This window comes from Phoca vitulina, unplaced genomic scaffold (assembly GCF_004348235.1).
Source record: "Phoca vitulina isolate PV1807 unplaced genomic scaffold, GSC_HSeal_1.0 scaffold20, whole genome shotgun sequence".
NCBI lineage: Eukaryota > Metazoa > Chordata > Mammalia > Carnivora > Phocidae > Phoca > Phoca vitulina.
The window spans coordinates 23,774,447-23,798,515 of NW_022589723.1; the positions used below are offsets into that span (position 1 = coordinate 23,774,447).

Genomic DNA, 24,069 nt, shown 5'->3' on the forward strand with positions numbered 1-24,069 from the left:
CTTGTCAGAGATACTGGTCAGAATCAGAGTACCATCTGAAAGACCTTTTGGAGAACAATCTGCTTCCAAGTTCATATGTGTTTGTCAGGATTCAGTTTTTTCATTTGTTGAACTGAAGGCCACAGTTCCCAGTGGCTATTGGCTGGAAACTGCCTTCTTCTCTATCTTGCTAGCCAGGCCTTTCCATCGTGGCAGCTTACTTCATCAAAGCCAGCAAGGGAGGAGGTCTTCTAGCAAGATAGAAGACACAGTATTATGGAGCCTAATCACAGAAATGACATCATATCACTTTTGCCATATTCTTTTGGTTAGAAGCAAATTACTAGGCCCACTCACGCTCCAGGGGAATGGTTTATATAGGGGAATGGATACCAGAGATCATTGAGGGCCATTTTAGAGTCTGCCTAGCACAATATTTGTAGAATCTATAGTTACAGTCCCTAACTCATTCCTGATATTATTAGTGAATTGTTTCCTTTTTTTTTTTTTTCGGTATGGCTGCAGGCTTATCATTTTACTGATATTCTCAAAGAACTAGTTTTTTGTTTCATTGGTTTTCTCTGTTGTTTTTCTGTTTTCAATATGTTTGACTTCTGTAACTCTTATTTTGAATTTAATTTGTTCTTTGTTTCCTAGGTATTTTTTTTTTAAAGGTTTTATTTATTTGAGAGAGAGCAAGAGAAAGAGAGAGCATGAGCAGGGGGGAGGGGGAAAGGGAGAGGAAGAAGCGGATTCCCTGCTGATCAGGGAGCCCGATGCAGGACTCCATCCCAGGATCCTGGGATAATGACCTTAGCCAAAGGCAGACGCTTAACCATCTGAGACATCCAGGCACCCTGTTTTCTAGTTTCTTAAGGTGTAATTGAGGTCATTGATTTGAAACCTTTTATCTTTTCTAACAGGTGTTTTAGTGCTATAAATTTTCCTCTGACCATGGTATTACCTGCATCCTACAGTTTTTGCTATGTTGAGTTTTCATTTCATTCAGTTCAAAATACTTTATAATTTTCCTATTGATTTCTTCCTTGAATACTTACTTAGAAGTATATTGTTTGATTTTGAAATATTTGAGGATTCTCTAGTGATATTTTTATTATTGATATTTAATTTAATTCCATTATGGTCAAGAAATATGATTTAGTCCTTTGTATAGGTCCATATTTCTAGCTGGTATTATTTTTCTTGTGATTAAAGAACTTCTTTTAACACTCTCATTGTGCAGGTCTGGTGCTGATGAGGTTTTTCATCTTCTGTGTGTCTGAAATATTCTTTATTTTTTTGCTGGGATAGAGTTCTAGGTGGAGATATCTCCCTCTTCCCTAGTCCCCGTCAGCAATCCTAAGATTCACTTTGTTTCCCCTCTCTCAGGGATCAGTATCCTGCACTGTCCACATCCGATGTCTCAAAACTGCTGTTTAGTTTTTTGATTGTTTCAAATGTGAGGGTTAATCTGGTCTCTGTTACTTTGTCCTGTCTGGAAGTGCTAATGGAAATGGAGTTTTTAGCTAGGCTGATCTGATAAGGGCCATGGATATGCTTTGAAAGTGGAAACCCTAGGAGCAGCACATACCAGTGAATGGAGAAACGAAGCCTGCACAATCAGCTTTTTCTGCACAAGACTGAAAGTACTGGCTTACTCCAGAAATCCTTGGAATTTTAATACCTTGTTCACTATTGTGTAATTGCTTTCCTTACTACCAACTGTCCCCAAGTAATTGTCTACTGATATTTTATAATCAGAAGACAAAAATCTGTTCTTTAATATAGTAATATTAAATAACTGCCACCAACTAGCTGTGTGATGTTAGGCATGTCCCTTGACTTCCCTGAATCTTTTTTCCTTTCTGTTGAAATGAGGCCTCTGTTTTAAGTAAATAGTCTTCAACCAGGGTTTCCAGATTCTGACAGTAGTGGTAATCAGGGTTCATAATTTATTTTAAAATATAGTAAATAGTCTATTCCAGCCATTTACGTAATATGTTCCAGGGACCTCTCTGTGTCTCTGAGACCCTTTTAGAGTGTTTGCTAGGTTAAAACTATTTTCATACTACTAAAACATTTTTTGCCATTTCAGTCTTGTTCTTTCCTGAGTGTTCTCTGAAGTTTGCAAATGCTACATGATATATGATAATGTTTTTGCTCTGAGTTCTTGTGTTTTTAATTTTTCAGGTTTACTTTCTAATGTGGTAAATATCACTGGATATGTTCCACATAAAAGCTCCTTGGGGTTCTCAATATTTTTTAAGACAATATATTTTTTTAAAGATTTTATTTATTTGACAGAGACACAGTGAGAGAGGGAACACAAGCAGGGGGAGTGGGAGAGGGAGAAGCAGTCTTCCCGTGGAGTAGGGAACCTGAAGCAGGGCTCAATCCCAGGACCCTGGGATCATGACCTGAGCGGAAGGCAGACACAAGACAAAATATGTTTTAAGACAAAATATTTTTATATAACAGGTCCCGAGACCAAAGGGATTCTGAGACCTTGAAAATGGCTTGCCTAATGGAAATTATTCTCTATTTAAGTGTGTACTCTGTTGTCAGATTTCTCAGTGCTGGAAATGAAAAAAATCAGTGACTAACATTAAGTCATCTGTTGTCATAGTTCCCAACTTTAAATCAGTTCTCTACCATTCTCTGACTTTGAGAAAGTTAAATTCTCTAAGACAAAATTTCCTGTTTTGAGATGGGGAAAATGCAGTATCTATAGATAGTGGCGCATAGAAGGCACTCAATAAAATGTAACTGTGATGATTATGATGCCACCAGAGGTGTGTGCTTGTTGACATTTTTGTTTTCTAGTTATCAGCTTGTTTCATTATGCTTTAGGGCATTTTTAGTAAATCTTAATGCTATTTCTTCTACCTGCCTGAGAGTGCTTGTTCTGCTTTGATGTTCTCATTTGAAGTTGAGCTGATATATTACCATCTTCCAAACTATTCTTACTCAGCTCAGGAAGTTTAACTTGGAAGTTGGCACACTGGCTTGGGCATCATTTAAAATTTCATTGGTTATGCCATCTTGCCCATTAGAGTAATAGGGAGTCTAAGAATACTGATCAAACCTTTGGAAACTGTAATGGGACACACCTCAGACTCAGAACTCATGCAGAAGTTACTCAGTTTATTGAAATATTTTTAGGTATTGTTTCTTTTTTCTAAACTATGAGCTCCTTGAAGTCAAAGACCGTTTTATTCATTCTTGTATCCAAGCACCTAGCATAGTGCCTGATCAATTATTGGCAGTAATACTGATGTATACATATGCATTGTCACACTTCCATATGCATGGTTTAATCTCTTTAATTTTATGAGTAACTAGATTAAAATGATATGAAAGGTAAAAGGGGTAGGTTATAGGGAAGAGGAGAATGAGAAGGAAGTCAAGAGCTAGAAAGACAAAAAAAGATCCCTCTCACAGAAGTGTCCATAAACACACTTGAATGCATCTAAGTTAGAGATTGATAGTACACATTGAAGACATAAGAACTCAAAGCAGGGGCGCCTGGGTGGCTCAGTTGCTTAAGCGACTGCCTTTGGCTCAGGTCATGATCCTGGAGTCCCGGGATCAAATCCTGCATCGGGCTCCCTGCTCCACGGGAAGCCTGCTTCTCCCTCTGACCCTTCCCCTCTTTCATGTGCTCTCTCTCTCTCTCTCATTCTCATTCTCGCTCTCTCAAATAAAATCTTAAAAAAAAAAAACTCAAAGCAGAGGGGCACCTGGGTGGCTCAGATGGTTAAACGTCTGCCTCCAGCTGAGGTCATGATCCCAGGGTCCTGGGATGAGCCCTGCATCCAGCTCCTGGCTCAGCAGGGAGCCTGCTTCTGCCTCTCCCCCTGCTCATGCTCTTTCTCTCTGTATCTCTCTGGCTCAAACGAATAAATAAAATCTTAAAAAAAAAAAAAAAAAAAAGAACTCAAAGCAGAGAGCAGAAAAAAAAAGAGAAAGTCAATTATTGCTCTAAATGAAATTGTGACATTTGATCAAGTAGATGATAATTCAGTTTGTGCCACTATTAGTCTTAATATTTAAGTGGCACATCTTCCAGTCTTTCTTAGGAGGTATATTTAAAAAGACTGGTAATAGGGAGGGAAAAATGAAGGGGGAGGAAATCGGAAGGGGAGACGAACCATGAGAGACTATGGACTGTGAGAAACAAACTGAGGGTTCTAGAGGGGAGGGGGTTGGGGGATGGGTTTGCCTGGTGATGGGTATTAAAGAGGGCACGTATTGAATGGAGCACTGAGTGTTATACACAAACAATGAATCATGGAACACTACATCAAAAACTAATGATGTAATGTATGGTGACTAACATAACATAATAAAATAAAATTTAATAAATAAATAAATAAATAAAAAATAAAAAGACTGGTAATACTGTGAACTACTGTTGATTATCAAAGGGATCCTGGTCTCCTGTTTCTCTAAGTATCTGAAAATTTTGTATTGTGTGCAAATGTAATTAATCTTATATTTTTGTAAGTATCTGAAAATACAGTAAAACAGTATCAATTTGGATGCATGCCTGAAATACAGTATTTTACTTTTAAAGAAGTAACTATCTCACTATTTTTACTTTTAATTATGTGTATTGGCCAGAAGTATTCTAATAAAGTAATGCCACTTAAACTTGCCTTGCCAATTTTATTTAATTGGATAAATAGAATATACACACACATCAGAGTAGAGTTTGCCTCTGATAATGGATCAGATAGCTATTTCTGTGGTTGTTTACTAAATAAAGTTGCTGGTTTGTGTTTTAATATCATATTGTATGAAGAATACTATGTTTGTACAATAGAATAGCCATGGAATGAGATGCTTCACCTGAGAAGCATTCAAAAATCCATACTAACAGAACAATAGATTGTATTTATCATGCTTACTCTAGGGTGCATGGTTTTTTAGTTGAGTAGAAGAAGGGTAGAACTATTTTTATTGCATGAATTTTATTCTTGAATTCACTTAATTTGGTTATTTAAATACATGTGTGATATGAGTGAACTAAGATATCTGGACCCACAAGAGTCGGGCTTTTAGTGATTTTAAAAAGTTGGTTTGTCCATATGGAAATCTAGAATGTGTTCCTCAAACTGGTGAATGAGTACTCCCCCAGGGGTCATTCCTCAGCAGTATGTTAGAGTTGCTCAGAGGCATTTCTGGTTAGGCAACTGATGGAGAAGGAGATAGCTTCACATACTGATAAGCTGCCAAACATGGAAAAATAAGTGATGGATCTTTTGCTAAAAAAGGGCCATGAAAATGGGAAGGGTAATGTATTTAGAGTTTAATTCCTTTGATGTTCTTAACAATAAAGGCTAACCTAAAGAAGTTTTTTTAAATACATCTTTGAAATATTAACATATTGATGGGAATCTGATCCTAAAGCTGCAGATGTGGTTATTTATAAATATAATTTTTAAAAGTACTTTCTTAAAAGAATTAGAAGCTTTCTCAAAAATATTTTAAATGCTTTGTCAAATTTAAAAATTCTGAGAGTTGAAAATGAGGAATGTACAAAATCCAAGAAAAACTTGATGAACTCTGACCTACTCATTTTTTTTTTTTAAAGATTTTTTATTTATTTATTTGACAGAGAGAGACACAGCGAGAGACGGAACACAAGCAGGGGGAGTGGGAGAGGGAGAAGCAGACTTCCTGCCGAGCAGGGAGCCCGATGCGGGGCTCGATCCCAGGACCCCGGGATCATGACCTGAGCCGAAGGCAGACACTTAATGACTGAGCCACCCAGGCGCCCCTGACCTACTCATTTAATATAGAAGTTTGAGCTAGGAGGACCATGTTTAGTTTTCAGAAGCCCATTTACCCTTAAAAAGTCATCTCTAAAAGTTATGGGGTTTGTATCAGATATATTCACACAGAGTAGTTGCACCTACCTCTCTTATTTGATGGTGATGCTTTTTCTATTTTTCAAAGGAAGTCCTGAAAAAAGAAAAAAAGGAAGTCCTAACTTTTCAGCTGCTGAGAACTCTCCAAGAGAAAGTTCAGGAATCAGGGGCACTGTCTTCCTTTGGTATTAGGTAGAAGTAGAGTTTTCTTTCTTTGTTCTTTCTTTCTTGGAATATCTGTATGGCACCTGTGGTCCTTTAGCTAGGTGACTACCAGGGGTTCCAGAGATCTAGGAACTGAAGAAGGGATGATGGGTCTTTCTCTTGTCTGGGTAACTTCAGTGCTGCAAAAACAAGTCACCAGTTTCCAAAGGAAGATTAGGTGCTTCCTCTGACTCTGTTTCTCTGGGTAGGCCTCAGGTTGAAGTTGGATTTAAGGCTCAGACCCTAAAGATTCTTACCCTTGTAGGAACAATTTTTTTTTTTTTTTTTAATTTTCAGTGTCATTCAGATGCTCCCTTTTGTTAAATGGAATAGAGTTACATAGCCTTTCTCTAGACTTTTCCCTCACATTTCATTGCAGTGAATATTAATTATTAATTATAATTGCCATGTCATTATCATAAACTCCATCTTACACGGGGCATTCAACTACTGGTCCTAGTGGTATATGATTTTGCTTTTAGGTTCGTTGGGGCCTCTCTTTACATTCTCTGCAGGAACTATCTCAGCATCACAGGAGGTTGCTGCAGTTTATTCCCACCTTGGACAAGGGGAATATTCTTCAGGAGGAATGAATGAATGTACTTGATATCTACTTACCATAGGAAAATTTTCCATTTCCCATTTTGTTTGCTTTTTTTTTCCATCAGAATCCAGGGGTTCAAAAAGTTCTCAAAAGCTCTTATGACTACCTCCACTATTTCAAATACCACTTGCTGAATTGGGTGGTTTAAAAAATTTTTTTTGATTGTTTTGTTGTTGCATTTTCCTGGCTTAATTCCTTTTCACCTGTGAATTACTGTTTCAACAAATATACTCCTCATTTTATGTCTCTAGCCTGTCATTGAGCCATTTAATTCACAATAATTCTAGGGAGGAACAATTAATACCAGAGAGGCAGGATTGCATGGTGGGCTCTAGAATCAGATTGCTTGGGTTCAGACTCATCCTGCTACTTACTGTTGGATATCATTTGAATTATGTAAATTCTCTACACTCATTTTCTTATGTATGTAATGGGAGTAACAGTTCATGGGGTTGTGAGGATTCATGATGTTGTAAGGATTAAGGGAGTAGAGCCCTTAACTCATATTCTTGCAAATAGTATCAAATGTATGCTGATGCTATTATTGTTGGCACAGAAAACCTTAAATTATATGGATTGAGAGAAGACTTCATGTGCATTCCTAGAAGGAATCCCTGATCTTTCATCTATGGTTTATTTACTTCTACCTTCAGGGAACTAAATCCAGGCCACGGATTTACCACCCATATGAGCCAGTTATCAAAGGAACATTCTTTTATTGTTATACTTTTAATTTGGGCTTACCCTTAAAGATGAGTGGCTTTATTCATAGGAGCTGGAAGAGGCAGTATAAATGTCTGGATCATGGTCATTATCACCGTGGCTGACAAGAGGATCCAAAAGTATTGTTCTATCGATATTACCAGGATACACATTACTGTTTTCATCATGAACTGTGAACTGTTATGCCTGTGAGGTCAGGATCTAGCAATCAGCATCAGTCAACACTCTTGCCAAGTGGCTATAGCAGCCTGTGTAACACTGAGCATCAAGACCAGATCCTGGCAACAAACTAAAAATATTACTGTATTTCTGTCAAATTTTGCTTGATCAACACCTGGAGTAATGGATGCAGTTTTATTTATAGAACATTAATGAAACTAAGGAGCCTAGAGAAGATTAACTCATTTAACAAATGTGGTCTTGAATATTTATTATGGCAAATGACTACCTTTTAACCCAGGTCAGACTATTTTAGGTAAGAAAAAACTACATAAGGGTTAAATGAACTGATAAGGAAATGCACTTGTGATTGCTTTGCTTTTTACCATCTGGAAAGTGCATCACAAGTTACATAAAACTTGTAAGTGGGCTTTGGAAGCTTTCTTTCATAAGTTGGGGCTGTCTGTATAGCTCAGAAACTTTCTGATTCAGTATGAAATATGAGACTTTTTTCTTAAATGATAGTATATTTCTGTCCTACAGAACAGTTTGGCAGTGTCTAGTAACTTTGAAGGTGTGCATACTCTATAACCTAGAATTCTACTCCTAGAGAGAATTTCACATAAATTCTCATGTTTATGCAAGGAGACATATTACTGAAGTGTTTATAGCAGCCTTTTTGTAATAGGGGAAAATGGGAAGTGAGTTAAAAGTCATTGAAAGGGGAATGGATAAATTGTGTTATGTTTATACATAGAATATTATATAGTAGTGACATGTATATACCAGTGCTATATTTTTTCAACATGTGTCAGTCTTACATATTGAATGTTAAGCGAGTAAAGAAAAAAAGATACTATTTAGATAACATTTTAAAACATGAAGAATGGTGCTATATATTAGGGAGTGTACATATGTAATAGAAGTATTAAGTAACGCATGAAAGCAATAAAAAGACAAATTTAGAATATTGTTTACTTCAGAGGGGAATTTGAGAGAATTCCATAGGGTTTTAAGCTATATTGGCAATGTTTTATTTGTTGAATAGTGGATACATAGCTATTTATTACATACATTTTTATATGTGTAAACTAGTTTAGAAACATTTAAAAATCGGAAAAAATGTCAAAACGTTACTGACTTTGTGAATCTTTTTTTTTTCCTACTTAGTTGATGCTATTTCTGTATAATTACCAATTTTCTATCTTGAAAGTATGGTACTTTAATCATGTTAGAGGAAAAACTGAAAAACCGTATATTTTTTTGAAAGCAATAAATGGTTTTCATAGAAATTTTAGAAAATATAGACAAGTAAAATTTAAAACCCTTAATACTTACAATTTCTAGTCTTTTCCTTATAAATTTTATAGAGGTTAAATATTATTATTCTGTATACTAATTGATTTTTGCTTTTATTTTTCTCACCTAATATAAAATAAATATCATTCAACAAAATTTAACATATGGAACTAGTGTTTTAAAATTATTTAAAAATATGTTAAAAAAAATACATTATTGTACTGAATGCAAGAACATTGTTTTGCTCATTGGTAGGTATCCTTTCTTCTTGGAATTAGTTATCGCTTCTTAATGCAAGGGTTATTGTGACTATGTTATTTGTTCCTAGGTTTGATTTATTTGAATTGATCTCACAAATAGTAAATATTTGAAATTTTTAAAAAGATTTTATTTATTTGAGAGAGAGAGATATCATGAGCAGGGCGAGGGGTAGAGAGAGAAGCAGGCTCCCCGCTGAGCAGGAAGCCTGATGCCAGCTCAATCCAAGGAACCTGGGACCGTGACCTGAGCAGAAGGCAGATGCTTAACTGACTGAGCCACAGAGGTGCCCCAAATATTTAAAAATATTTATTGAACACTTATTTTATGCTTCATCTTAATCTGTTGACAACAGTAGTTGAAGATAAAAGCTTTTAAAATATGTAAAATCTGAGGCTGTTTTTGCAGTGGAGTGCCATTTTAACTCTTTTATCTAATTTTCCCTGGTTGCATATAGTATGTGAAAGGGACAGTGGAAGAATCCGTTTAAGAAGGTGCGCTCTTTAGAACTTAATGAGGTGCTAGTGGTAGTAGAAGAAGAAATAATAGGGACTAATATTATTTTACCATGTATCAGGCTCCATAATATACGATTTATGAGATAATATAGACTAGTTCTTCCCAAACTTTAATTTGCATATGAATACCCTGCAGGTCTTTTTAAAATGTAGATTCTGATTCTGTAGGTCTTAGATGTACTCAGAGGTTCTGCATTTCAGCTATCTCCCAGAATTTGCCAGTACTGCTATTCTGAGGCCCATATTTTTTGTAACAAGGATATAGACTAGTGATTCTCAAACCATCTATGCAGGACTACCTTTTAAAAAAATATTATCTAATATATCATAGGCTAATACTTTTTGAAAATGCAAAAAGGATATGTAGAAAGAAAAGCGGGAGAAATTATATATTTAACATGAATGTAATCTTTTTTCTTTTTTAATTGAAATATAATTGATATGTTAGTTTCAAGTATACAACATAATGATTAGATGTATGTATATTACAAAACGATCATCCCATTAAGTCTAGTTAACCACACAGAGTTACAAATTATTTTTCTTCCTGTGAGAACTTTTTTTTTTTTTTTAAGATTTTATTTATTTATTTGACAGAGAGAGACACAGCGAGAGAGGGAACACAAGCAGGGGGAGTGAGAGAGAGAGAAGCAGGTTTCCCGCAGAGCAGGGAGCCCGATGCGGGGTTCGATCCCAGGACCCTGGGATCATGACCTGAGCCGAAGGCAGACGCTTAACGACTGAGCCACCCAGGCGCCCCTTTATGAGAACTTTTAAGATCTACTCTTAGCAACTTTCAGATGTACATTACAGTATTATTAACCATAGTCACAGTACTGTATACTACATCCCCAGGGCTTATTTATTTTATTTTATTTTTTTTAAAGATTTTATTTATTTATTTGAGAGAGAGAATGAGAGAGAGAGAGCACATGAGAGGGCGGAGGGTCAGAGGGAGAAGCAGACTCCCCGCTGAGCAGGGAGCCCGATGCGGGACTCGATCCTGGGACTCCAGGATCATGACCTGAGCCGAAGGCAGTCGCTTAACCAACTGAGCCACCCAGGTGCCCCGGGGCTTATTTATTTTATAACATGAAGATTGTACTTTTTGATCACCTTCACCCAATTTTCCCATATCCTAGTCTCTGTCTCTGGCAACCACCAATCTGTTCTCTGTAATTATGAACTTGAGTTTTGTTTTGTTTTAAGATTACACATCAGTGAGATTATACAGTATTTGTCTTTCTCTGTTTGACTTATTTTACTTAGCATAATGCCCTCAGGGTCTTTCTATGTTGTTGCAAATGGCAAATTTTCCTTCCTTTTTGCAACTAAATAGTACTCCATTGTGTGCGTGTGTGTGTGTGTGTGTACTCTCCTATTTCTTTATTTTTCCATTAGTGGACACTTAGGTTGCTTCCATGTCTTGGCTATTGTAAATAAAGCTGCAGTGAACGTAGGGGGTACATATCTCTTTTCAAATTAGTGTTTTTGTTCTCTTCAAATAAATACCCAGAAGTGGAGTTGCTGGATCATATGGTATTTCTATTTATAATTTTTTGAGGAAACTCCATACTGTTTCCATAGTGGTGTGCCATTTCACATTCCCACCAGGAGTGCATGAGGTTTACCTTTTCTCCACATCCTTGCTTGCACTTGTTTTTGTTTTTTTTTTTAATTAATCACCATACATTACGTCATTAGTTTTTGATGTAGTGTTCCATGATTCATTGTTTGTGTATAACACCCAGTGCTCCATGCAGTATGTGCCCTCTTTAATACCCATCACCAGGCTAACCCATCCCCCCACCCCCCTCCCCTCTAGAACCCTCAGTTTGTTTCTCAGAGTCCATAGTCTCTCATGGTTCGTCTCCCCCTCTGATTTCCCCCCTTCATTTTTCCCTTCCTGCTATCTTCTTCCTTTTTTTTTTTTTTTTTTTAACATATAATGTATTATTTGTTTCAGAGGCACAGGTCTGTGATTCAACAGTCTTACACAATTCACAGCGCTCACCATAGCACATACCCTCCCCAATGTCTATCACCCAGCCACCCCATCCCTCCCACCCCCCACCACTCCAGCAACCCTCAGTTTGTTTCCCTAGGTTAAGAATTCCTCATATCAGTGAGATCATATGATACATGTCTTTCTCTGATTGACTTATTTCGCTCAGCATAATACCCTCCAGTTCCATCCATGTCATTGCAAATGGCAAGATTTCATTCCTTTTGATGGCTGCAAAATATTCCATTGTATGTATGTATATGTATATATATATATATATATATATATATATATATATGTATATATATATATATATATATATATATATATACACACACACACACACACACATCACTTCTTTATCCATTCATCTGTTGATGGACATCTTGGCTCTTTCCATAGTTTGGCTATTGTGGAAATTGCTGCTATAAACATTGGGGTGCATGTACCCCTTTGGATTCCTACATTTGTATCTTTGGGGTAAATACCCAATAGTGCAATTGCTGGGTCATATGGCAGCTCTATTTTCAACTTTTTGAGGAACCTCCATACTGTTTTCCAGAGTGGCTGCACCAGCTTGCATTCCTACCAGCAGTGTAGGAGGGTTCCCCTTTCTCTGCATCCCCGCCAATATCTGTCGTTTCCTGTGTTAAGTTTAGCCATTCTGACTGGTGTGAGGTGGTATCTCATTGAGGTTTTGATTTGGATTTTCCTGATGCTGAGCAATGTTGAGCACGTTTTCATGTGTCTGTTGGCCATTTGGATGTCTTCTTTGGAAAAATGTCTGTTCATGTCTTTTGCCCATTTCTTGGTCTTCTGCCCATTTCTTGATTGGATCATTTGTTCTTTGGGTGTTGAGTTTGGTAAGTTCTTTATAGATTTTTGGATACTAGCCCTTTATCTGATATGTCATTTGCAAGTATCTTCTCCCATTCTGTCGGTTGTCTTTTGGTTTTGTTGACTGTTTCTTTTGCTGTGCAAAAGCTTTTTATCTTGATGAGGTCCCAGTAGTTCATTTTTGCCCTTGCTTCCCTTGCCTTTGGCGATGCTTCTAGGGAGAAGTTGCTGCGGCTGTCGTCGAAGAGGTTGCTGCCTGTGTTCTCCTTTAGGATTTTGATGGACTCCTGTCTCACGTTTAGGTCTTTCAACCATTTGGAGTCTATTTTTGTGTGTGGTGTAAGGAAATGGTCCAGTTTCATTCTTCTGCATGTGGCTGTCCAATTTTCCCAACACCATTTGTTGAAGAGACTGTCTTTTCCCATTGGACATTCTTTCCTGCTTTGTTGAAGATGAGTTGACCATAGAGTTGAGGGTCCATTTCTGGGCTCTCTATTCTGTTCCGTTGATCTATGTGTCTGTTTTTGTGCCAGTACCATACTGTCTTGATGATGACAGCTTTGTAATTAGAGCTGGAAGTCTGGAATTGTGATGCCGCCAGCTTTGCTTTTCTTTTTCAACATTCCTCTGGCTGTTCAGGGTCTTTTCTGGTTCCATACAAATTTTAGGATTATTTGTTCCATTTCTTTGAAAAAAGTTGATGGTATTTTGATGGGGATTGCATTGAATGTGTAGATTGCTCTAGGTAGCATTGACATCTTGCACTTGTTATTTCTTGTCTTTCTGATCATAGCCATTTTGAAGGTATGAGGTGATACCCTATTACGGTTTTGATTTGCATTTCCCTGTTTGGTGTTTTTGAACACCGTTTCATGTAGCTACTGGCCATTTGTATGTCTGCTTTGGAAAAATGCGTATTCAGATCCTTTGCCCATCTTTTAATCAGACTTAATGGGGATTTTTTGCTATTGATTGGTATGAGCTTTTGTTTTCATGTTTTTTTTAATTTTATTTATTTATTTGAGAGAGAGAGGGAGTGAGTGAGAGAAAGAGCACAGGCAGGGGGAGGGGCAGAGGGAGAGTGAGAAGCAGACTTCCTGCTGAGCAGGGAGCCCGATGGGGCTCAATCCCAGGACTCCCAGGATCATGACCTGAGCCAAAGGCAGATGCTTAACCAACTGAGCCTCCCAGGTGCCCCTTTTCTCGTTTTTTATTGAAAATAGTTGACATACAATGTTACATTAGTTTTATTCAGGTATGCAACGTAGTGATTTGACAAGTTTATATGTTATGCTGTGCTCACAAGGGTACCTACCATCTGTCACAGTAGAGCAGTTATATGAGTTCTTTATATATTTTGGATATTAACCCCTTATCAGATATATGATTTGCAGGTATTTTCTTATATCCCATATGTTGCCTTTTCATTTTGTAGATGGTTTCTATTGCTGTGCAGAAGCTTTTTAGTTTGTTGTAGCTTACTTTTGCTTTCTCTTGCCTTTGCTTTTGGTGTTAAACCCCTAAAAAATCATCACCAAGAATGATGTCAAGAACGTTACCTGTTTATGTTTTCTCCTAAGAGTCCGGTAGTTTTAGGTCTTAGGTTCTTTAATCTATTTTGATTTAATTTTCTAATCTTTTTTCTTACTTGCTTTTTTTTTTCCCCCCTAGAGGGAATGCGAGTGGGTGGGGAGGGGCAGAGAAAAGGGGAAAGAGAGATTCTTAAGCAGGCTCCACGCTGAGCTTGGAGCCCAACATGGGGCTCAGTCCCAGGACCCTGAGATCATGACCTGAGCCGATAATGGCTTTTGGCTGATTCTGCTGGCTGTGACCATGCAGAAGCTAGAGGATTTCAATAGCTGGTGTGAAATCTTGTGGCTCTTTGAATACCAAAAGTCTGTAGTTTCTTGTTCAATCCAGTTAAATAAGCTGATACTTTATCAGCCTTCTTTCTGCTACTTATTGGGTGTTCTATAGAAAAGCTGATTTAACCTTTATAATATCTAAACCCTTGCAGCATTATAAAGATTTAGCAGCTGAAATCTCACATCCATCATTTATTGAGCAACTGCTATGTATGTGCCAGCCATTGTTTTGAGGATGTAATTGTGAAAAAAACAGTCCCTGCCTTCTCAAAATTTGTTCGACATAATGACTTCTAAGTGAGATGATAAAAATAATGACCAGCTTTTATCATGTGCTTACTATGTGCTAAGCGCTTCTCCATTTGCTACAGTATATTAACTCATTTACTCCTTACAACAACCTGTGAAATGAAGGTAGTATTTATTATTATTCCAATTTTATAGATAATGAAACTGAGGCAAGAAAGATTACTTTGCCCCAAGTCACACAGCCAGTATGTATGGATGGAAAGATGGAATTCACATCTGCCAGTCTGGCTCCAAAAATTCCACATTTATCCACTACACGGTACTGTGCAATTATAACAGATAATTATGGTATAATTTAAATGGATAATTAAATAGGTAATTTCAATAAGTGTGAGCAGTGATATAATGGAAATTCTTGCTGTTGTGGGGAGCCTAGAATAAATTCACCCAATTTGGTCTTATTAGGGTCTGGGAAAGAGGGGAAGCTTTTCTGAGAAACTAAATCTTTATTGAAATAGACTTTTCCCACCCCACCATTTTTAACTATTGAAAAGAATTGGAAAGAATATTTTAAAATAGGATTAGACACTGGTTTTCATACAAAGAAATAACAAAATAGGTTAGAAAAACCAGGAATCTGTTCTCGACCTGGGGAGGTACTCTGGTGATTACACTTTATTTATTGGTTGTGTGAAATAAATTTTTTAAATGAGCTGTTTAAAAAATTAACCAATGGTAAAAGTTCTTATATTTTTGAGGAGACAAACCAGAATAGAGTATTATTATGTAAATAAACAATACTAGGTGCTTTTGTTTTGTTGTTTGTAGTAGAAGAAAATATTTGACTTACATGCAGTTTAAATTAGTTTAAAAATGGTAGTAGATTTGATTGATTACTTCAGGTCTATTGTCATATTAGAGCAGGGATTAACATTTCTGAATTCTGTACCATGAAATGAGCATAGAAAAAAGTACTAAATGCATTTTTATAGAACATGGTTCACAATATAAAGATTTTGCAAAGTGTTATGCATTCAGATGAGGCTGTTTAGGATTTGCAAATTAAATTGTAATTTAAACAGATTTTTAAGTATGAAGTTGAACAGTTTTTGTAATCTGTATATCAACTGATTTTGTCAGTTATTGATATTTTGAGTGCTTTCAATTTTTTAAAGATTTATCATTTTTGAGAGAGAGAGAGAGAGAGTGAGCACAGGGTGGGGGGACAGAGGGAGAGGAGAGAGAGAATCTCAAGCAGACTCCCCACTGAGCACGGAGCCCAAGGCAGGGCTCAATCCCATGACCATGATGAGATCATGACCTGAGCTGAAATCAAGAGTCGGACACTTAACCAACTGAGCCAGCCAGGTGCCCTATCCATTTTTATCATAAAACAGGGACAGTAATTTTTTAGGGTACATTTGGAAATATTTTTGACTCAAAATATCATGACTAAAAAGCTATAATGATAGATGATTCTGGTAATATTGTATATCCTTCATAATGTAGTGTTTATCATCCCTCATGTACAAAAGTCTCAGTTTTATTAATGGTTATTTTCATAGTAAATCCATTTTACAGAATTCAAGATCCAAATTAGGAGCTGCAGGGGATCAGGTTTGACCATAGTAATGCTCAATCAGTTTAAAATATGTACCATGATCGTTCTGCATTTAATGATCTTACTGGTTTATTCTTTTCATTCCAAAATTGAATATAGCATTCATTTATCAATACCATTGACTGATCTCCTTGGGCTCCATCTTAACAATTGCTAGCTTTGTTTTTGTTCCTTTCTTTTTACTCTAACTTCTCCCTCAGGCCAGTCACCTTCCCCTTATTTTCTCCACTCTTTAATATTCTCACTGGCCCCTGTATGATTCCACTGTCTTCCCTGCTGTTCTGTATCTTCCCTACTTCCATATTGTACTGTATTATGTTATGGCATTCTTCTCTTTTGCCATTTCTACTTATGAGCATCCATCCTCCTTGCCTAACGCTACGTGGTACTCAGGGAGTCTTCTCTTTAAACGCCAGGTCAACTAACTTCTTTCATTAAAGCTCTGTTTGACATCTCTTGTCTACTTAAAACTATATGGAGGAATATATACCTACATACATAAAAATACTTTGTTATTCTAATTGCTTCAGATTTTTTGGTTAAATGTGGAATTTCTCCCTAATTATTCTTACCTGGAAACTTCTGGTGTTTTAATGTGGTTCTGATTTGAGGGAGTGATGGTACCTAGCTGTCACCTTCCTAGCCTTGAATTTTTCCTCTCTATATGTGAAAGAGATCTTTATTTCCAGATTGTCATGGTTTTTGCTACTGGAAGTGTGGTCTGTGGACCAGTAGCATCACATCACCTTTGTGTTAGAAATGCAGAATCTCAGGCCCCACTCTAGACCGTATGCTTCCTAATCTGTATTGTAACATGATCTCTAGTCAGTTGATATGAATATTGAAGTTTGCAAAGCACTGTTCTAGGTACCACCAAGCTAGTTGGGTGATACCTAGAACATTACCATGCTGATAGAGAACTGTGTACTTTTCTAAAACTGATCTTAAACATGTGACCTATAGTGATCTTATTTAAATATTTATAAATTAGTTTGTAACTTTTCATCATGGTTCACAAAAAGTTCTATTCTGATTAATATCACTACTACCATGCAGAAGCAATGACAAGAATAATCTCGAAACAGTAGCCAGTTCATCTTTCAAGTGAGTTTTTGGTGTATTTTAGATCCAAAACTATGATAGTCATTTATAAGCCCATTTTCTTTGTTCTGTCCTCTAGCATCAGTTTGCATCTGTGGATGAAGAACTGTCTCTTTTTTGCCTCTTGGGCTGTGACTCTTCAAGAAAATTGTATGCATTAAGATGAACTTTGAGGGGCGCCTGGGTGGCTCAGTCGGTTAAGCATCTGCCTTCAGCTCAGGTCATAATCCCGGGGTCCTGGGATTGAGCCCCAAGTCTTGCTCCCTGCTCAGCAGGGAGTCTGCTTCTCCCTCTGCCCCTTCCCCGATTCATTCTCTCTCTCTCTCAAATAAATAAATAAAATCTTAAAAAAAAAATGATCCTTTGAGGTGTAGGGAAAAATGATCAAATTTCTATTAAATTTTTAGTCTTACATGAGCAAAAATTAAGCCTTACTGAAATTTTATATGTTGGTTAATTGTGTGTATATATATACATACATATACAATTTATGACTAAATAGATAGGTATTAATGGCCCACATTCAAATCTTCCTTGTACGTGATGAAAAAAGTTTATAGACTACTCTGTAGTGCAGTATGACAATCCCAGACTTTCTGAGTAGACTGGGAAATAATCTTATAGTAAATTCTGTACTATGTCCTGCAGTATGTGGATGTGCGTAGATAAGGGACAGTACTTATTATTTTTGTATGGTTGATAGTAAAATAATTTCTGTGTTCTCTGAGTGCATATTAATGGGGGCTTAGAGATGAATATGCTGTGTGTTAAGCTGTATTACATGTAATCTATGAAGTTCATATACTGTGTGTATATAATCATTTGGTGATACCCTAAAATTTAGATCTATTTGTATACTTCTGCTTTAGGAGATAGTTTTAAAAAACTTGAATGTTTTTATGATCAGGAAAGAAAAAATTCTTTTTTGGTACTTCAAGAATGAAGAGTTCTTTTATTATTCTTTTGCATTTAAATGAAGTGTGAACAATGTGGCTCACCTACAAACACATTTCTGTTGGCGTTTTTCTGGAGTAATATCATCGTGTAATGATGTGAAACAGTATTTCAGTGAGTATTTTGTAGGTTTCAATGCCTTGTTTGGACTTATATACCTAAAAGTGGCAGTGGGAAGAAGTGGCAGAAAAATACCCAGATGTCTGGGAGATAGTGATATGTCACTTAGCACCTCAAGAGTGTTAAGTTTTAAATAACAAAAGTAAACTCCAAGAAGTGACCTTAGCTAGGAGCAATTCTGTTTTGTACACAGCTTCTGCTACATGTGGCTGTGACCAACGAGACTTTGGTTGTGGTTACCAGAGGACACCCTTGTGGTCATAACCAAGTTGTAAATGTCACCAAGATTCTTCTTGAATGCCTATCACATGTGTATTAGTAATTCTAAAGTAGATAAAAATGAAACAAAGGTTCATTTGGGAGTTAGCACTCCCAGAAGATTAGTTTTAAAACAGAACAGCAGAAGGAGTTGTGACATGCATCCATAAGCAATTGTAATGATTTGACAGTTATTTAGCCCCTCAGTTCCTAGCCCTGTGGTTGAACTGACAGCATGCCTGCAAAGATAGTGAGGCCTGTTTCAGCCCCATTAATGTCTTCTTGAATGTTAGCCTGCGGTCTGGGTAATAATAAATCTTCAGTGATTGATGATTTTATAGTCCCAGGGGATTCTAGGTGATTTCTGGTTTCTGTGAGCCAGGGCAGTTAGCTTCCCTGTTTGGGCCTCTAGGAAGTTTTTTTCATCTTTACTAAAATCATTTTAAGTTAGCAGAAGTGTAGGTATCACCTGAGGTTTAATTAACCAGGATTCAAAGCCTTGTTTAAAAACAATATGATTCTGGACTAAGTATGTGTTAAGAGTCTGAGAACTATAATAGTTTTTAATCCACAGAGCTTTTGTAACATTTATTTGTAAACTTTAGTATCTTTTTTCTCCTTTGTTTCAAAAAAAATATGTTTTAAGTTGTAAAGAGAAATTTAATAACAGCTATTGTGAAATAATAACATTAGCTTTATTGTGTTCATGGTGTGTGCAATTTCATTTTAAGACTCAAGAATTTAAATCAGCTATTTTTAATAAATGTTTTCCTTTTTACATGGTTCAGTTTCTCCAGGAGTCTGTCTTGTTATACTAGTATTAAAGAGAGTATAAACAGATCTTTTTTGTTAAATATATGTTTGCCATTTAGGAAAAGATTCATTTCTAGTATATTGATTGTGGATTATTTTTAGTATTTTAAATTGTAATTACCTAACTCTTAATGAGTAGGGTTTGGAGACAGAGGAAGGAGGGTAGAGATAAACATTTTCCTTATTTATTACAACTTAAAAGTATATTTTCTTAGTTTATCCTTTTTAAAATAATGATCTGTAAAACTTTGTTTTTGGGTGTAACAAGTTCATAGGGCTAATTTTCTTTAAGATCATTAAGAAACTACTTTAAAACCTTAAAAGGAATAAAAGGAGCTCTTCTGTTTAGTTTTTCAAGTAATGAACAAGGAACTTGGTTAGGAATGACCATTTGTAAGTCTGTATATTAATTAGATGAGTGTCATTATGCTCAATTAGCAGGACTGCCAAATAATCTCTTTAATACTCTGGTCTTTTTTTTTTTTTTCCCTCTAGGGTTTTACAGACAGCCCTCATTACAGTGATCACTTGAATGACAGTCGATTAGGGGCCCACGAAGGCTTGTCCCCAACACCTTTCATGAACTCAAATCTGATGGGTAAGTTGGTAATTCTCTGCAAGTAGTATTTACAAAGCCTCTTTGGTCAGAGACATTTTTTAGCCCTTTGTCCAAGAAATACACGTAAGTATCTAGAAGAAAGTTCCTGTGTTTCTAGGGGCATCCAGGCTTTCCTTGTTCAGCTCAGTTTGAGGAGCAAGCATTCAGAAATATCACTGGTATCAAAAAAAGGAAGCAGCAATGTTTTTAAATTTGGCAGTGTCTTTGTGACATCAGGCATTTTATGTTTTCTGCTTTCTGGGCAAAGAAGCATTTTGAAACATTTGTAATTTACTATTTTTAATAATCGAATATATATGCGGCAATTAAAAATATGACAAAGCAGTGATATTAAGCAGATTTTTACTTACGTTGGACAATATTTCTTTTGGCACTATTTGATTAAAACTTAATAGTACATTTAGATGTTGGCAGCGTTTGTTTTAAGCACTTGGGTTCCTATTAGGGATTTTGAAGTTGTGTTCTGCATTAATAAAGTTGTACTTTGAAGGATATTACCTATCACCTAAACCTGATTATTGTATTTTGGCAAAACCTTTAGGTTAGCTTTTCTTTTTATTTCCCCCTTCTCCCTGCAAAACACTTACCATTCCTCCCCTCTTTCTTTCTCATGTGAAAGTTTATAGCTGTTCAATCTGAAGTGATAAACCCAAGCTTTTTTTCCCCCTAGTTTGGATGCTATTCTTTTTTTTTTTTTTAATCAGTAATTTTACCTTTTTGCAGCACCTGATTAAAAAGAACCTGTGTTTTATAACATTATTTTTCCTTCTTGCTTGTGCTGGGCCTGAGCACATTAGAAAGCTTTGTTTAATCTGTTTTACTTGTTGTCAGTGGCGTCATGTAAATATGGAAGTTTGTGTAATTGACATTGATTTCATTACTTACTCTGTTTCTTAAGGACGTGACCTATATTGTGATCTTGGAATTGTCCTTTTAAGACGCAGCCATGCTAATCTAAGTGGATTACCCAAATCCAAAATCCTGGTGGTCTGCAATTTCTTTATAAATGGTTTTGCTTTGCACAGTCTTTGTTTAATTCCCTTATCCTCTATAAAGTGTTGAGGAGACTGTCTGATATTCTAGTGTGGATTTTGCCTAAAGCAGTTACCACTTTAAAGCCAGAATCATTGAGTATGACATAAGAGTAAAAAATCTAATGAGCAATAAAACTTGTGTTTAAAATGACAATTTGTTTTAACATAAATGCAAATGAAAATCACATCATTCCAGGTAAAAATCAGAATTAAATTGAGAACAAAATAATTATCCTTGCACTTAGGCGGGGAAAACTTTCTAATTTATCTTTTTAATTTTCTGTTAAACTTACTATCAAAGTAAAATAGATGTGACACTCCACATTTCTTTCTATAGTATATGTTTTCCCCAAGTAGCATTTAATTTATTGTAAATAGGGTAGAGGAAGCTCTAGTCAGTGTTTTTGTAATTTCAGATTGAACTAAGCTTTCTTAATTGAGGCTATACTTCTTAGACGCAAAAAATCAGAAATTGCCCTTTTTTTATATTTATGTGTTTACATTTATTGTTAGCTCACAGATAACGATTCTTAAGCCCAGTAGAATTGCATCATTAGCATAGCTTTGAGCCAAGGTGACTGTTAAAATTGTGGGGATAAGTGTGGGAATTAAATGAATTGTAAGAGGGTGCCTGGGTGGCTCAGTCGTTAAGTGTCTGCCTTTGGCTCAGGTCTTGATCCCCAGGGTCCTGGGATTGAGCCCCGCATTGGGCTCCCTGCTTGGCAGGAAGCCTGCTTCTCTCTCTCCCACTCTCCCTGCTTGCATTCCCTCTCTCGCTGTCTCTCTGTCAAATAAATAAATAATAAATAAAAAATCTTTAAATGAATTCTAAGAAGTATGCATGTCAGTCACTTGCGCTGAGCATCTGTTGACTTAAAAATATTTCTGTTATTCAGTTTGAGGTAACATTTTCTTAGTTGGAGCAATTATGAGCATGTGCTTGTTGGTTTCTTCAGTTTACAGATAATTATTAGAATACTTTTAATAGTCATACATAACCCTGTTTATTAAATCAGCATCTAAAATAAGTCTTGAAATATTATAAAAACTCAAATTTATAAATAGATCTCTTCACAATATAAGTGAAAAAAATTCTGTATTCATCTGAACTACACTGTACAGTTAATCAGGTGCAACTATACATTTTCATTGTAAGTCTTAACTATCAAATCTTAAAAATGTTAAATTTTTTTATAAGGAAGGGGAAAAGAAACCTGAAAAGATTAGGCAGATATGTTCAAAAGGATTTCACTGGTCATTGGCAATACCTAATTTACTATATTTTTTCCTTTATTTTCAATAAAAATGATCAAATGAGGTACCTAATGGTTTCATGTAAGGAATCTACATGACAATAGCTTGCTTTTGGAAATGAATATCTCCTAAATTGTAGAGTAGTTCCGTACAGTAACAGGCAATCCCACTTGATGTGAGCTGAAGGAAATGAACTGTTAGATATCCAAATATGTGGGTTTATAGCACTTGGTAGAGTTACAGTGGATAGATTACTTTTCTAGCCATTTGATTATTTAAGCAAATTTCAGGCTAAAAACCTATGTTGTTAAAGCATGACTGAGATGTACATAGCAGTATTAGAAGCATTTGGAACTGTGTAGATACCTAATCATCCGAACAGGTAACACTTCAGAGTGATGCCGTGAATGATGAATGCTCAGAAACAGTTAAAGCTAATAAGAAAGCAGTAACATATTTCATCATTGCTGTCAACATATAAAAATACCATTGGGGGGGTAAAATCATATGCTAGGGGATGTTGTTATTTTTCATATTATGTTCAACCATAAGCACATTTGCCTGAAGAAATAGTGGATTATAAAGTGCTCTGTCTTTCATGATGGAGCTCTCAAACACTTTAATGATTTTGCACATTGCAAAAATGAGAAATTTTGTCTAACAAGGGTTGATAATGATGCAATAATGAACAATTTGCCACAGAAACGTGCATTTCTATATTCATTTAGATATTTTGAAGTGTTTTACACAGGAAGTTAAGCTGTTATTGTTGGATCAGTTAGTGTTTCTTTTTAATGAATTCCAGAATTATCCCATTGATTTGTCAGTATGGAAAAAAGGTCTTTTCTTATGTTTCAAGTGAAATAAATACATCCTTTTGGCACATCACTAAGTAATTAGCATCAAACAGTTCTATACTCTATTATAGGAAAGCTGCAAAGCTTTGACAATAGCAGTGAATTGCAGTAGTATCACCAAATAGTCTTACCTATTTCTAGTCTCTTCCAGCTTTAGTCCATTTCTCTACCCTTGGTTCTCTCATTAATTTCAGTAAGATTTGCTTTCCTTTACCTGTTGTTGATTAGATACATTTTTGTTGAAGGTAGGGCCAATTTATTAATTAGATATAGAAATGAATTATTTCATAGAATTGCCTACCTTCAATTCCCAAGTGAATGTGGAATGAACTCCTTTTATCTTTCTACCTCTCCATGTTTATCAAAGCTTTACTTATTTTAGGCTAAATGTATATATATATAGTCAATGGGAATTTTAAGATGAAATATACCTTGTGTTCTTTTCTGAAACTTATTCTGCCTCTAGAGATGTTTTATCCTTTAAAGAATAGAGCAACATGTGATGGTATAGGAAAAAATGCAGGGCTAAGAGTTAGATGTGGGCTTTATTCTAGATCCTTAAAATTACCTTTTTGATAGGGTACTGCTGGGTCTTCTGCAGGTCTAGAATTTTATAATTCTATAATCTCATGTATCTAATATCTTTTATCCAATCCTGAAAAAGACTGCAACTAGAATTATAAATGCTAGTTTGCAAATGATAAAACTAAGGCACAGGAAAATTAAGTGGTTTTTTCCTGAGGTCACAGAGCCAATAAATGGCAAAATTGAATGTAGAATCCATGTCTCCTGACTCCCAAATAGTCTTTCCATTAGGCATATAAAGTATTTGTTCTTCCTGTATAATGCTCCCAGGTTTTTACTA

General features: G+C 36.0%; 1 protein-coding gene across 4 annotated transcripts in view; it reads left to right on the forward strand.

The window, feature by feature from the left end:
• TCF12 (transcription factor 12) overlaps window positions 1–24,069 on the forward strand; it is a 372,079-nt gene that overhangs the window by 169,677 nt on the left and 178,333 nt on the right. For all 4 annotated transcript variants that reach the window (XM_032417040.1, XM_032417042.1, XM_032417041.1 and 1 more), the window contains one exon: window positions 19,936–20,038. In XM_032417040.1, the coding sequence (XP_032272931.1) occupies window positions 19,936–20,038 (103 nt within the window). The remainder of the gene's footprint in view (window positions 1–19,935; window positions 20,039–24,069) is intronic.